Below are 16,228 nucleotides of genomic sequence, written 5' to 3'. Positions count from 1 at the left end.
TTAATGTCTTGGGCTCAAGGTGCCAGGCGTGAACGGTCTCATGTGACAACCTTAAAGGCTGATGGAGCATGGCCTGCCGCACCCCGCAGCCTCCGCCGCCAAGCCCTTCACCTTCCCTCATTTAGGGGCATTGTCTCCCAATGAGTATCATTTGTCACCATTGAGTTGCTCCATGCAGACACCCGGGCTGTTTTTCTGAGGCCCAAGCCCATTTCCACAGTTGGTAAACAGCTAAATCCCTCTCCCAATCAATGCAGCCTATTTAACTTGAGCTATTGACTTGCCTGCCCCTCAACAGACTTGAGAGGCTGAAAAAATACAAACAAATTAGACGAGCGAGAAAGAACAACAGAAATGGGGGCGCAGACTATGAAAAGTCACATTTTCAATAATGAGCTTTTGGCGGCAGGAGGGGAGAAAGTGACAGAGTGCAGGTAAAGGAAGCGAGGGGGGGAGGAGGGAGCGAGGGAAAACAGAGGAGGAATGGATCAATGTGAACAGATAATCACCAGGCCTCTATCCCGATGTGTAAAGAGTGTGACATTGCAGAGGTGGGCACTGCTGGGAAGAGATCAATGGGCTGCTTTTTGTTGATCCGTAATCCTTAACTATCTATAAGTAATTAACCTTCAGAGGAGAATGCAGGGGGAGAAATAAATGGAGCAATGAGAGGGGGAATAGCAATGAGCACAAGTAAAACAGAAGCTACCTCAGATAACAGCAAAGGAAACCAAATTAATAGTTGTCTCTACTGCTGCCGCTGCAATTTGCTACATCTGATTCGGTTTTATTTCTGTCAGGGCCTGAGTTTCGCTGTGAGCATCTCCCTGCGGCCCTAAGATGAGGATAAATATAGAGCAGCTGCTGTTAGAACAAGCCATCTCATTTCAATTTGGGAGAAAACGTTCAAAATCCAAAGTATTTCTGTTATTTTTATACTGGTTTTAGATGAGAATCGAGTCTGATTTCATCATCCCTGGCCTGACGAGTGCATCCTCTCTCAAAGTATTTCCTGAAAAGATGGAGACAGATCTTATTAGGAGTCAGAGTGCCCTCTGTGGGCACGAGGAGAAATACAAGGACAGTTACAGTCCTTGCTTTTTACTACATCCAAGTTTTCGATTTCTTTCCATTTTTAACCCTTCAAAAGCTGGAGCTTTTTTTTTTGTGCTGCTTTCAGATGCCTTTCGCAAGTATTTAAACACCTAAACCCTGAGCAAAATGGTGCAATTTCTTTCAACAACATGGGAAAAAAGGCGATGGGCAACTTGGTAAGAAATGCTCTATAAACTGCAAAACATTAGTTGACATAGAAAATTATTTTTAAAAAGCAAAAAGCTATGTTTTCAATTATAATAATAACTCATTTAAAATTATTTTTCCCCAAGTATTATTATTATTATTATTAATAATAATTTATTTTATTCTTTTTTTTTTTTTTTTTTTTACAAATTTTCAGGTTTTTTTTTTTTATTTTAATTTTTGGGTTATTTCTTCTTTTGTTGTTCATTGTTTTCTTCCCATGTTTTTTTTTAAACATACAAGCCAATTTGCTCAGGTTTCAAAGGTTTAACAGCAGCAAGTGGGATTAGCTCAGCCGAATGAACAACATGTGCTCTCAAATAAACACAGTGCGGCCCCGGTGGTATCTGTACAGGGTTTTAATGGCACACAAATGCCCATACAGTCCATTAAGATCAGCTGAAATCAGATTTTACTTTATCTTATGAGTAAACTTTTAAGTTAGTAAAGGCATATCATGTTTTTGAAGTTTGTCACATTAATACACAATGATACAACAGACAGGTGGGTTTTTAACACAGTGTGTGAAGTAAGAAATGTCATAAATTATTACAATATGGCCACCGTAGAAAGCTTTTAGCAACTGATTGTGGTGTTTAAAGCCAGAAGTCATTTGAAGCAATGACGAGTTAAATTACAACATTAGGTAAAAACTGAGCTTTTAAGATTCCTCCTCATAAAACATGCCACAGGAAACTCTACAACAATAACAAAAGAAAAAACAACTTTCTCAAAGGCTCTGTTCTGTGGCTGAAGTACATTTTTCAGTGGATACCTATTTGAGTCGAGTGCTTCCTCTTGTTTTACCCATGAGAAAAATGTCAAGTGTAACCTTGTCTGCCAGAGACGCTTCTTCACCAAAATGGACACCTGAAGACAGAAAAAGTAATTATGGTAAATGGACTTCATTTATAGAGTGCTTTTATAGTCTTCGCAAATACTTGAGGCACTTTATAAAACAAGCACCATTCACCCAATCACACACACATTTATATAGTGGCGGCTGCTTCTCAGATAAACATTTACACACACCCTTGAACACCAGCACACCAGGTTCAATTTCTTGCCCAAAGAAACTTCAACTTGTATGATTTTGTTTGCATTTTTTTTTTGTAATGAACTTACACAAAACAGTTAAAATTGGCGAAATTAAATGAAAAAAGACAAAAATTCTGGGGGAAAAAATTACAGGTTGTAGCGCAACAAAATAGCTAAAACGCCAAAGGGTGGGTGAAGGAGGGGTTATTTTGCAAGGTACTGTATACTGTAAGCGCCAGAGAAATTATTTAATGATTATAATCAACCCCATTCCCAAAAAAGCTGGGACACTGTAAAATGTACAGGTGAAACAAAATGTAGTAAGTTGCATATCCTTTTTGACTTACAGTGAAAAGAGGTAAGTATCTAAAATCATTTTTTAAACATATTTCTAAAGCTTTTCATGTCAAATGTAGACCAGACATTAGTATTACCTCAATAATATTACACGGATAAATGAATTGTAACATTTCAATCCATAGAAATTATGATTAATAAAGTGGAATGGCACAGGATAGAAGTATTGAAGAGGCTAACTGAAATTGATGTAATAATTTATGAAGCCTGTGTTTACAAGGTCAAACATGACTTCAGAATAATTTAACAATTATTTTCCTGAGTTCCCAAACACTAAGTGTTCTTAAAAGAAAAGGTTATGTAACACTGTGGTTAACATACTCGAGTCCAAACTGTTTTTGAATGTGCTGCAGGCATTAAATTCATACTGAGTGTATATTTACAAAAAACAATTAAGATTATCAGTTTGCTCTTTAAATATTTCATCTTTGTACTGTATTCCATAGAATATAGGTACAAAAGGGACTTGAAAATCATTGCCTTCTGTTTTTAGTTACAGTATACACAACTTTTTTGAAACTGGGGATGTACTAAGTAAATGGATGCCCGTCTTATTCAGGGTCATCTCCTGTCCTCCAATGATGTCATATATTCAAAAATATATAAAACTACAGAAACTACTACAGATGGAGTTATCATAAACAAGCACCACTGAGAATTATCAAATACATTTTTTAAAAAGAAGAAAGCTGAATGTACTTCTTGTGATGTATGCAATCATATTACATCACCATAGTTCAGATCAACAGATTTGTGCTGCCTTACATAACTCCTCTCATTCAGTTCCGAAGCAAAAATACCAAATGCAAAAAAGTGTCTGATAAAAACAACAGGTGAGCTCAAGAAGCAGTACTGACCATCCAATGTAGCACTGGCACAGGTTCTCATGTGATGTGGCCTGCTTGATGAGCAGCTCCACTTGTGTCGGCACGTCCAGTGTCTCATCATGAGAAAAGTCTCGACCTGCAGGAACAAAACTCATCAAAACACTCCACCTTTAGCACAAAATTCAATCTGTGTTAAGACTGGAATCCATCCTGTTTCAAGGCCTTAGCCTCAAGCAATAACATGACTGAGGAAGGTAAAGTATAAATCAAACATCTGATCACTCGACATTTTTCTGTACAGCAGGGTCTCTTTGGGCACAGAGGGAGCAGGAGAGGCACAGATGGAGCAGTAGAACATCAGGCACAGTGAAAATGACACCTGATTTTCATTCGGCTGGGTCTAAAAGTATGCATTTACTTGCAGCAGCTGCTCCTCTCATCCATCGATCTGATCAGCTCTGACTAGATTGACAGATGAATTATCCATACCTCGCCTTAAACTCCTGCTGAGGGATAAAAGAACTAGTTTATGGACCTTCTCCCTGTCCTCGACTACTGCCACAGTTAAGATTCTAATTCTGTGGGAAAACACTGCGTAAATTATTTCTGCACTGAAACATTTCACTTGTTGGGTAACTGAAAAAAAGAATAAATATTCTACCATGTACTTATATAATAATAACAAAAATTCAGCTGTGTTTACATGGCAATTTATACTTTACATTTTTTAATTAAAATTTAACCTTAGGAGGTTTAACAAAATTAAAAAGATTGCTGTTTCCTGCAGAAGCTTATGGGGAAACAAATAGAATAGGTCAAAACTCGAGACAAATAGCTTTTTATACTACTGCTGTATATTTCGGTTGGTGGTGCTTGTTGAGTCCCGCAGAACTCACCTGTAAGTTTGTCTCTCACTCTGTTGATAATCTGAATGGCTTTCTTGTTGAGTGCCTCCGGTTGTACCAAGCCGTCTCCAACTGGAAAAAACAAACAAAAAAAAAAAAAAAACAAGAAACACAAACATGTCAGCATCGACAGCTACTAACTTAAGAAACTTCAAGTGCTCTCCCTGTACACCAAACCTCTCTGCAGCTCAAATCAAAGTGGACTTGAGTGCTGCCTTACAATAGCACAGCAGTCCCACCAATCATTTATGACAGCAAGAGAGCTTGGTATTGTTGCTGTAAAAATGAGCACAGGGAAATGAAAGGCTTCAGCAAGAAATCGTTGGATGACAGGACGAGAGCTGGGGAACTCACTGAAGGAGTGGATGGATTCGGGGACAGTGGTCCCGGGTTTCTTGTGTGTGGTCTCTCCGAGGTCTATTCCCTCAAGAGCCTCTGCAGAGGAAACAGTCACAGGTTTTAACATGTTTTTACATTATTTATCAGAAACAGGGTTTGTGCTGTAGACTCACCCACTGACTGTCCGGCGGTGTACGAGTCGGTCCTGGTGCGGGAACGCTTGTTGCCTTTGGTGTTTGCTGCGGGTGAAACAGGTAAGGTTTGTGAGTGAATCTTTTTTTCCCCCTTGACATGACAATTACTATGTTCTATTTTTCATCCGTCACGCAGGAAGCAACAACATTACTCTGACCTTTCAAAATGCAGAAGAAAGGAGATATTTTCTAACCTTTACAAGTAGTTAAGGCTCTGATATTCACTGAAAAACACTAATGGCATAAAAAAAAAATCCAGATCTGTTTGAATTACATAAAACGTCTCCCAGAAATTAAATATCAGTGCACCTTAAAGGTATGTATCCATTTGTTTTTTTGCATCTGCAAACACAGCCACACACATAAGCATGCCACATTTGACACATTTTCCCAAATTTATTCATGATCTGAGAGACTTGTGAAGTTAGCAGCAAGCAACAAGTCCTTTTGTCAGATTTAAAACTACTATGTGTGGGGGAGGCTTCTGGGTAGCATAAAAGCACTGGCGTGCAAATAACGCGAGCTCTCCTAAGTCTATTGTGGGTGCACATACTTGAACACGGTTCCCACACTAGGAGCTACAGGCTACAACAAGGCTAAAAACATGGCACCTGTGACATTTTTCAAAACAATTTGGCATGTCGGGGCTTCAGGACACTTGGATTACTTCAGAAGAGTAGTATTGAGACAATTTGTGGTTTTATTATGTATTTTTTCATGTTCAAATCCTGGTCACCATTTGCTTGTTTGAGAGATGAGTGCAACCCCTTTTCCCTATGAACCTCCGGCAGTATTTTGTGGAATGTTAAACTTATAAAGCTCGGCATGAGGGTGAGAAGAGAATGACTGAATTTTTATTTTTGGGTGAAATATCCCTTTAACTGCTTTTACCAGATATATTTTTTAGAATTACTGAACTATTTTTTTTGTTTTGTTCCTTTGTTCATATCCTGGTTTTCCCTGTAAATCCAGTATTGTTTTACACTTTCTGTTTTGTCTTTCTGCACCAATAAATTGAAAAAAACCCCAAAAGTTAAGTTAAGAAAATGTTCATCATACTTTATATTAAATAACATGCTGTGGTGTTGATCATTTAGAAAATGGTTGCAGTGAAGCGTAGAAAAAAAGTGTGACTAATGCACCCTGCAGTCCCAGTAAGTCAGAAGCCAATAATAGTTTTAAAAAAAGAAATCATACCATTCCATAAGATCCAATTTTCTCAAGGATTTTTTTTTTTTATCATTTATTCATTTAAACCAGTTTTATAACAGTTTATACAATAAAACTGATGTATTCTACTGTTGCAGATAAAAAAGTCTTACTTACGGCGACCTTGACGGTATTAGTTGAAAGAGTGCCAGAGATATTCATTCACTTTGTTCACTTGAATTTAACCAACGACCTTTAGATGTCTACACCACTTCTTTAAGCATTTGGTCAATTTCTCTCCCAAATACGAGCCAAATAGATTTCCATTATACTACTGGGACAGCACTTTGGGTTTTTTAGCCCCGTCTGATTAAAGTGATCTCTCCAAACGCTCAACCACTTCAAAAAAGGAGTTTCTACTGTAAGTGGAGTAATTTGCGCTGACCTTCGCAAATTTATTTTTCTGGGCTGAATTTGTTCAAGTCGAGTTCATTACCTCTGCCAAGGAGGTACTGTTTTCAATTCAGTTGGTCTGTTTGTCAGTAGGATTACGAGAGAACTACAGGCCTTATTTAAATAAAACTTGGTGGAGGAGTGAAGCATGGGCCAAGAAAGAACCCATTAAATTTTGGAGAGAATCCAAATCATGGGGCGGATACACAAATTGTTTTTCACTTTTGTTGACATTGTGAGATAGGGCATTTGGCCTTGGCAGAATAAATGCCATACATCCTAAAATTCAGTAGATGGTTGCACAGTTCAATAGTTACAAAACACAGTCAATCATAGAAATACGATACTGGGCTAGGCAATATATCAATACTATATTGATATCATGATATGAGACTAGATATCATCATTAATGTATATTGTAATTTCATTAGTGTTGTCTTTTCCTGGTTTCAGAGGCTGCATTACAGTAAATTGATGTGATCTTTTGAACTTACCAGATTATTCCAGCTCTTATATTATTGATTGTATTATGTATTATTTACCCACTTATTCATTTCATCCTTATTATTGATGATTATTCATCAAAAATCTGTGTAAATATTCTGTGAAAGCACCAAAAGTCAACCCTTCAATATTTTCACAACATCAATAGTAAGGCATTTGGTGAAAAAATATTGTGATAGTTGATTTTCTCCTTAACGCCCTGCCCTAACAAGGAAACTACTAATCCTCGGGAGTAGCCTACACATATAGTTGCTCAAACCTCTTATAAAATCAGTCTTAATGGAGCACTCGGCAACAATGGTTTCATGGGAGAAACTAAAACACTTAACACCATGTGAATAAATATTAAGTCAACAATTCTCACTTTTTGTGTGAAAGTTTACTCAAGTAAAAATGTCTTTCTTCTGAAAATGCAGTTTATCATATCAACTGCTTTTGATAACAAGCTGGAAAACACTGCCTGTATTAGCAGCGTGTGACAGCGCAGAACCTGTTGGGGGTTTTTTTGTCACCCATGTTAACAAGTCAGAGCAGCTACACTGCCTGTATGAGCACTGCTGGTCAGAAGCGACTCAGTGTCTACGAGTGTTCTTCTAGCTGTTACTCTCATGTGATGCTGTCAAGATTATTTCAGTCACCACATGTCATTGGTCTGTGTCTTTACTAAAGCTCTGACCCTGCTGAATGCATTGAAAGTGAGCAGCTGATGATCTCTTACTGTCCATGAGCCTCCAGTTGAGCAAGGGGTCATAGACGAAGGCCTCCAGTACAGCCATGACGCTGTCCCTGTGCTCCCTCAGCACCTCCATCACTGTGTGGCAGGTGATCCGGTAGTTACCATCCAAGCCTGTCACCTGCAGCACAACAGATGTAAACAAACCTATTACAACATCAGAAGTTCCTGATATCTGCATGTACATTAAAGGGAGCTTGATGCATTTTGTTGCTGAGAGCAGGACACAATTTGGTGTTTTGAAGTTTAATGAAGATGCAACCCTTTTTAGATCCCCAAACTGTGCTTTAAAAAGCTTTTTAAACATATTCAAAACTTACAAAGAAGACTTTTGCAGTTATTTAAGAGACGGTACAACTTAAACCTCCTACAATATTGAATTTTATTTCCCTATGCTTTCATTTGTAATTCCTTTTCGTCTTTGCTCATTAAATACAAGGCGCAGTATGAGTCATGATAAAACACTACTCACATGGAAAATATGAATTATTTTTCTGACTAAGACACAGGAGGGGAAGTCAGAAAGGTTCAGTTTGAGTCCAGTTGAGGAATATTTGTAGCCTAATGTGTTGGACTTTAATATTTGGAAAAATTAAGAACTCATTAAAAAGATTTTTCTACTTTAGAGTTTGTTGGCTTTCCAGGCTGCAGCAAAAAAGCTTTTGGTTATTAGTTACTACCCTACACGCAGTATTACTTACCAGGGTGTCCACAGGCACCTGACACTTAAATTTAATGCTTTTAAATACCTTTTCAAGGTAATTTTAACCACATTTAAGACTTAAATATAAATGTAAGTATGTGGTCCTGTGCAAGCAAAGGTTTTATGTAGGAATATGGTTATTGGAGTAAATCAGGTTCATCTACATTTTGCCAACAGGTAACTGGAAGTATAAAGTAAAAAGACAGGTTAGGTGGTAGGTTTTAAGATTTGTAACATCAGAAATGTGGATTTTTACAACGAAGAGTTTGACTCATCTTGGCAAAAAGAAATTAAAAGATAGATAGATAAGCGTACTTAGACAAAAGGGTTGTGGAAATTAAGACCTCATAAATTCAAATATGAATGTTTTTTTATTAACAAATTTAATTAAGGATATTTTAAGGCCTTTTAAAAACCTGTGGAAACCCCGCTCACACTTTCAAAGTGTTTATCACTGCTTGACATACACCAGAGTCACATACCTCCATGGCATTAGTCAGCATCCTTGTCAGTCTGAAGGGGATCTTCTCAGGGAACTTTTCTCTGGTCATGGCGACCTGTTGAAAGTTGTTATAAGAGTCAGTATCAGATAAATAAATAAAAATCAGTGGATAATATATTGGAAGAAAATCTCTTCTCACCTCAAAACAGTCTCCAAAGTCGATGTGGAGGATCTTGCCACTTAACCGGTCTAACATCAAGTTGGATGGATGCCTGGAGGAGATACAAATCCTCTCTTTATTAATATCTAAAAATAACCGTTATCTTCATTATCATTATAATAATCTGTTTGAAAGCATGCAACCTTTTGGATGAGAACCTCACCTGTCACCCAGTCCTAGGATGTAGCCCACCATGGACATCACAGCCAGGGAGCGGGTATAATTGGTCCTCCTGTCAAACCACACCTGAAGGAGAGAGCACATCTGTATTATGATCTGGTTTCACAACATGAAAGCAGAGCAGCGTGGAAAATGGCACAGAAATCTCCAGCAGGCTGCTTCATACATCTTTTCACACACTTGAACATGCAGAACATCAGGAACACGAGGTACTTATGCTCCTAAAAATGGATTCAATTTGAAGGTGTGTTTGTTAAACCCTGCTAAGTCAGTGGTTTGAAAGTAGGACACACAACCCAGAAAACTGAATCTTCGGGGAAAACTACAGCTTTATTTAAATACTACTGTGTTTACCTCAATAATTAGAAAAGTGAGACTGGATGCAAAAAACATTCTCTCTCCTTACTGTGATTCTACTGCATCCAAAAATTAAAAATGTTAAATTTATGGATCCAAATGCAGTGGTAGAGTTACCTGTCAGCCAAAAAGCCTTTGGAATATACAGTATAAAAGAGTATACCTAGTTCCTGATCTGTAACACACCCATCTACCTCGTGGTACACCCACATCTTCAACTACCTCCATACCACTGAGAGGACTGTATGTGGAGGGAAAGAAAATGAAGAAAAAAAGTCTTTGTTGAAATTAGCAGGAGAAGAGTTAGTTAATATTTGCTGGAGGTAGAGGTTTCCTTAAATTACATTATGATTCAGTTATCAATAAAACTGAGTATTGGACAAAGGTAAATTCTAATGTATTCATGTGTTTAATGTAATTTTGTAAAATGTAGTTTATGGTGAGAAACCTGAATAAATAAAGGTGTTTGAGGGTGCTTTTTTGGTTTATGTTTTCACAAAAAAAAAAGATATTGGAGAGGGAATTATGATATATTATATATAGCAAAAAGGCTTTTGAAACAGGTTTTTTTTTTTTTTGGAAAATGTTTTTCATGTAGAAGAAGGTTATTTCAAACAGAGGAGGATTGGGCTCCAAAATGTGCTAGAAATGCCACTGTCAATACTTTTTCTCATCTATAACTTAACACTTTTGGCATTTAACCTTCAACCACTGAGATGTGAGGATGCTATAAAAGATCAAGTACACTCAATCATCCTGCTCTATGCTGATCAGAGTGAAGAAGAAGAGCATCTCACCTCAGAGCTCGGGCTCTTCAGCCACAAGAGCTTGGCCAGGTCGTCTCCGGCCGTGTTGTTGACGGCGTGCTCAAACACCTCCACCTTCTCCATCAGTGTCAGGTGGTCGTAGTCTGGGGCCATCTGAAAAACACAATTATAAAAGCATACTTTAAATGTGAACAAAAATACCACGCTGCAAGCTTTGACAAGACTCTCAAAAGTGAATGGAAGAGCTGAAGGGCTGTATTAAAGAATAATGATTCCTCTTTTCAACCTGGGTCTGCAACACCATGACGACTGATTGTGTTCAAAATGTCATCACTTACTTCACAGCGGAGTCTGATGTAATTTCAGTTACCGGGTGCAATGTTGTGCAACACACACAGGGCAAAGGCAATTTTCAAAAGATGATTAAAACACTTTCATGTTCAACATGCTCTCATGTCTGTATTTATTCTGGTGGCTGCTGAGTTTCTCCTGAATCTCTCCTTTAATTAACTATATATCACAGCTACTGTAAGACATGCTTTTGGAAGGTTAATATATTATTTAGCTAGAAGGGCACTCGGAGACCTCCACAAGGGCCTATAATAGTTTAGTTTTCTATGAAATGCAAATCTGTAAGCGCAGCTACTATGTATGACTGGATAGATTTCAAAAACTTTTAAAATGATGTCTAAATATGTTTGTGCATAGCTGAAGCCTTATCATCTGTGCTGTGTTCTTCGAAATTGTGGTCAGTATTGTTGCCTGTTCTTGTGAAATGTAAAGCCGAACATTTTTCCTTCATAGGCAATTTGCAGACAATTCACATTTTGACATAAGAGGATGCTGATTGTTTTGACAGAAAGACCTTTCTATGCACAAATGTCATACACTCTGTTCTTGTATATGACAGCAGAGAAAAAAGAAAAGGGTGATGCTTTACATTTAATGAACTGTTTAGTTTTGGGAGGTTTAGAAGGAAACACAGCAACACTCCAAAAGTCTACAATCTATCACTGTCTCACCCTCCTATCTTCCTTATGTTTTATCTCAAACTGATTAATGGCCTGGCTGATTGACTGGTCAACTTAATATCTTGCCATTTAAAAGGCTTAAAGAGAAGGCAACACATCATTAATAACAGTATTACTAAACTGAAAATTAAATCAGAGTCTCATTTAAATCACGCTAGCAGAAGATAATTAGTGGCAATTTTCAATAAATATTTAGCTCCCTCAATTTGCTCACACATCTGAGTGAATTAAGATCCCGCATGTGCAAACTCCACAGCTTTGGTTCAGTTTTTACTATAATGGATAAAACTTGGTATTCAAGAGGCTTCTTTGAAAATATGCCCAGACAAAGGGGTTGTTTTTCATTTTCAGTTAATGACCCATCCTTGTTTTTATTTTATTTTGGAAAAAGAGGACAGAGAGGCTGAGAGTGACACTTCCTGCTTGTACACTCAAAGTCAGTCAAGGTCTGGGACAAGGGTGTTTTTTCATTCTGTCCACCAGTAAATGATTTCACAAATTGGACATGATGTCATCATCCCATTTGGACCAATGGCACTTGACCTTCAGCCCTGCCTTTCTACTGCAGCCATGGTGCTTCTTTGGCGGGCTGTGATGCCTCTTTTCTGTGGACAGTTTTCAATCAAACCCTTTTGCACATTGAATGTCAGGGTCTTAACCTGCTCTGCCTCTGCTCTCATCTGTCATCCGACGCACTGTCAACGTCCTGCAGTGACATTTTAGTGATGAAGACTGTGTGTGTGTGTGTGTGTGTGTGTGTGTGTGTGTGTGTGTGTGTGTGTGTTCTGTGGGTCTAAACTGGCTATTGTGGGCCAGAGATATTAAGTTAAATTCATTCATGAAGAACCTGTGTGTGAATGTGTTGTCATTAAAGAGTAATTGGGCGCTAATTGGGATGCTTTCTGGCTTTTGATCAATCTATGCAATATGAATGCTTTCTATGAAACATTTCATGAGTGAGACAACTGTTGGCACACATGCAGTGAATCACATAAAGAACATATGCTTATTCACTCATGACTGTGTCCATAGAATGCACTGTAGTTGTTTCTAAACCTTTTACCCTCTGAGACCCACCATAACCCCATTTTTGTCTTTCTAGGGGAGGCAGGGGATCTTCAGGGGGAGATAGCAGATCAACAGTATATGTCACTATAAGTGATACACATCATCTGAAAGCTGGTAACATAAAAACCTGTATTTGCAGCTCAGCACTTTGTGTCAACTTTTGCCTGTCATAAATCTGTAACAAATATTGTTTGGTTTTTTTTTTTATGAGGTACCTATTTTAACTGACAGTTTTTAGTGTTTGGGGGCTTTGAACATTATAATGGAAGTATCTGATTGCTATTGCAGTGGTCAATAAGGTCTCATAAGTTGTTGCAGCAATTTTTGGGTTGATTGGGTTGATTTATTACACACATTTGGTGCTAGATGTAGGACTTTTTGACTACTCAAGTGTTGTTAAAAAGGGTCAAAAATCCCTCAAAAACACCACATAGAGACAGAAAAACCTTGAGGAACACAATCCATCCACAATCCATGTTGTGATTTGATTTTAAAAACTCTGTATGTGGATTTCTGTAAAAACTGCGATTGGATTGCGAGCACTGTCTATGTGGTTGTAAAGTTTCACAAGACTGTGATTATTCTAGAGGTCACCGTAGGCCTTTTATACAGTGAGGTCAAATTTCAAAATACGGTCTCTATACCTCAGTGAAATGGCTTCAGTGGGGGCTATCGCCATCACACATGAATAAAATTGGTCTCATTAAATCCTCAAGTGCCTCAGCTTTTCAGTTATATCCAATTTATGCAACTCCAAGACTATTTAGGGAACACATTATGCAGAAATATTAAAATACATAATTTTTTAAATAGACAAAGATAACACATTTGTGCTACATGTAAAAAATCTGCATGGTTCTGCCCAATACTGCATGGGACTAAAGTGGGCATGTCTGTGCACCTACAGCCTCTTAAAAACAGTAATTTAGGGGTCTCAGATGGTTGATGTTGCAGGTGTGTTAACTGAAACTGAAAGACAGGAAATTCATATTCAGTCTGTATGCAGTCATTAGAATGCAAGAGGTAGAAACCTAATGGATGTTAGCGTTTCCTCACCCTGAGCATGATGCGATGTTCAATGTTGAGCAAAATCTTTTTCTTCTCTCTGTAGTCTCTGATGAGGGCGTGCAGGGTGTCACAGTGGGGCACCCAGCCAATCAGGCCTGAGTTGGTGGACAGGGGGATCACTGCGTAGCGCTGAATGCTGATGATTGCAACACGCAGCCAAGACAAACACAAACAAACACACAATTCATCGTCAAGGTTTTCATTTCTCTAACTTCATGTCCACAATTGTGCCAGTATGAAAGTGTTTCAGAGATGTGTGAAATGGACTGAGGCTCACAGTGTGTGTGATTTTGTGTGTGTGTGTGATGTTCTTGTGTGGTTGAACATGTCTGTGTGTGTCTACCTGAGGTTCTTGCGCAAGGACGCAGGGTCGTTGGCCAGCAGTGTGTTGACCAGCCCAAACAGCTGCATGACTCTCTCATCCTGCCTCAGGTCCTCATGGCCCTTCAACAGGAACATGAACTCATGGCCGTTGCTGCCTACAGAGGGCGCCACAAAACACAACACTGATGCACTGCTCAGAAAGAGTGAAGACATTATATAAGAATAGTTATATGGTTGGATTTGGCAGGACAGGCTGTGTTCTCCAGGGTGCTCCCCTGCTGCTCTGCAGCTGAATCTCCATTACCTCTGCCTGAAGCAACGTCTAGTGAGTTTGAGCAGGCAATAAAAAGATTTCATGTGAACTCCATCACTCCTACAGTAGGCTCTGTCCCAAGAATTTCTTACTTTATGGTCACATTCTGTCTGGAACGCTACCTTTAAGTGACAGATATGAGCAACTGTGGTAAAATATGTGATCATCCACATGTGATTTGTGCAGCAGAAGAACAAACATGTTTTAACAGCTACATACTGAAAGCACCTTGTGAAGTTCACATGTGTAGTTCTGATGTAAAAGCATTGTCTTACTCAACTTTTACATTGAGTGGAAGATGTGTATCTGAGGAGCGGTGACATCAACTCACGTCCTCGTAAGCAGAATGCCGTTTTTTAGCATGACAGTGGGGAAACTGTATTGAACTTATCTGAGGTACAGATGATGTCACTTATGGAATGGTTCCACTGTTTTATTCTTGGCCTGCTCTTAATGACAATCCCAGTAAGCGATGTATTGTGTGTCACTATGGGGACAGAGAGCTGGTGGTAAATCTAAGTGACCTGTAGTGGGTGACAGCTTTTAATCTGAAGTCTCGCTCCACAGGTCAGTTGATTTATCATCTTTTGCAGAGTATGTTGTGTAACACTGATGGGATACAGCAGAGCAAGGTATCGCATTGTGCAGTGGGAAAGAGTGAAGTAGAGCAAACCATGCGTGATTGATAATCGCAGGATTTAGACTCAAGACAAGGTGACTTTATAGCTCTGTGCCATTTTAGAAGCACGTCAGTGGCATATTTCATATAACAAAGCAGAGTAAGGGATAAAATGTCAGAATTATTTATTTCTGTATTCAAATTAAGGCTGATGGACGGTGCTGGGAGGATTCCTGACAAATCGATCTGACCTGCAGGCACCATTTCTCACTGGAGAGAAAATTAAAACTAGAATTACCGCTCTGCAGATGTATGCCTCTGCAAAGTTACTCTAACAGTTTGCATCCCTGTCTGTGAAAATATGGATACTTCATACACCCAGCAGCACAGAGGATCTTCACAATCAGCAGAGTTTCAATGTGGACACCCAAAATTCAGTATCTAACCAAATGTCTCCCCTTCTGTTTCTTAATTATGATGATGAGTAATTGCCATAAAAACATTTATGATGTCACGATAAAGTTGAACATAAACATTGAACTTTTTGATCAGAAAATGTCATCACTTAATTAATATATCTTATAAGACATTTGCATGAACCTCTGCCATAAAAAGTGTATGAATTTTGAGTAATGGCCATAAGCATGAGGTGACACTGACTTTGAACTGCGACCACCAAAGTCTAATCGGTTCATCCTTGACACAAAGTGGATGTTTGTGCCAAATTTGAAGACTTCCCCTCAAGGTGTTCTTGAAATATCGTGTTCACGAGAAGTAAATGGATGCAAGGTCACAGTGACCTAGACTGATTAAATCTAATCAGTTGACTTGTCAGTCCAAATGGACATTTGTGTTAAAAAACAAAATTTCCTCAAGGTGCTTTTACGATATAGCCTTCATAAGAATGGGATATATGCGGGGGGGTGGGGGGATTAAATATATGTATATACATATATATATATATATATATGTGTGTGTGTGTGTATATATATACACACCCACACAGAGTGTATATATATACACACACTCAGCAAATTATACATATGTGTAATTTTCAATATTTACTAGTGATATTTCTTTTATATCACTACTATATTTCTATTTTATATTCTTACATTCTTTTACATGCTTTTACTTATTTTCACTTTCCGTAATTCTCTATTCTTGGCATCAGAGTGTCTGTAACAAACCACGATTGCCCCTCAGGGATCAATAAAGTATTTCTGATTCAGATACGGACATACAGACGGACGGACAACCCAAAAATATAATGCCCGCCTCATCCATCTCAGGCATAAAAAACATGACTCATGACATGAGCTTCCAGACCATTGA

At 38.4% G+C, this 16,228-nt stretch overlaps 1 protein-coding gene across 1 annotated transcript in view; it reads right to left on the bottom strand.

Moving 5' to 3' along the window:
• Positions 1-1,643: 1,643 nt before the first annotated feature.
• mtor (mechanistic target of rapamycin kinase) overlaps positions 1,644-16,228 on the bottom strand; it is a 121,470-nt gene continuing 106,885 nt past the window's right edge. The window contains exons 47-58 of the mRNA XM_042491148.2: positions 13,981-14,116; positions 13,626-13,773; positions 10,501-10,623; positions 9,330-9,412; positions 9,146-9,218; positions 8,987-9,061; positions 7,787-7,922; positions 4,942-5,007; positions 4,784-4,864; positions 4,421-4,501; positions 3,555-3,660; positions 1,644-2,172 (exon numbers count right to left, since the gene is read on the bottom strand). Coding sequence (XP_042347082.1) covers positions 2,157-2,172; positions 3,555-3,660; positions 4,421-4,501; positions 4,784-4,864; positions 4,942-5,007; positions 7,787-7,922; positions 8,987-9,061; positions 9,146-9,218; positions 9,330-9,412; positions 10,501-10,623; positions 13,626-13,773; positions 13,981-14,116 — 1,124 coding nt within the window. The 3' untranslated portion in view covers positions 1,644-2,156. The remainder of the gene's footprint in view (positions 2,173-3,554; positions 3,661-4,420; positions 4,502-4,783; positions 4,865-4,941; positions 5,008-7,786; positions 7,923-8,986; positions 9,062-9,145; positions 9,219-9,329; positions 9,413-10,500; positions 10,624-13,625; positions 13,774-13,980; positions 14,117-16,228) is intronic.

This window comes from Plectropomus leopardus, chromosome 9 (assembly GCF_026936395.1).
Source record: "Plectropomus leopardus strain MGB_pleo_1.0 chromosome 9, ASM2693639v1, whole genome shotgun sequence".
In the NCBI taxonomy this organism is placed as follows: Eukaryota; Metazoa; Chordata; class Actinopteri; order Perciformes; family Serranidae; genus Plectropomus; species Plectropomus leopardus.
This window is presented reverse-complemented; position numbering and strand designations above follow the sequence as displayed.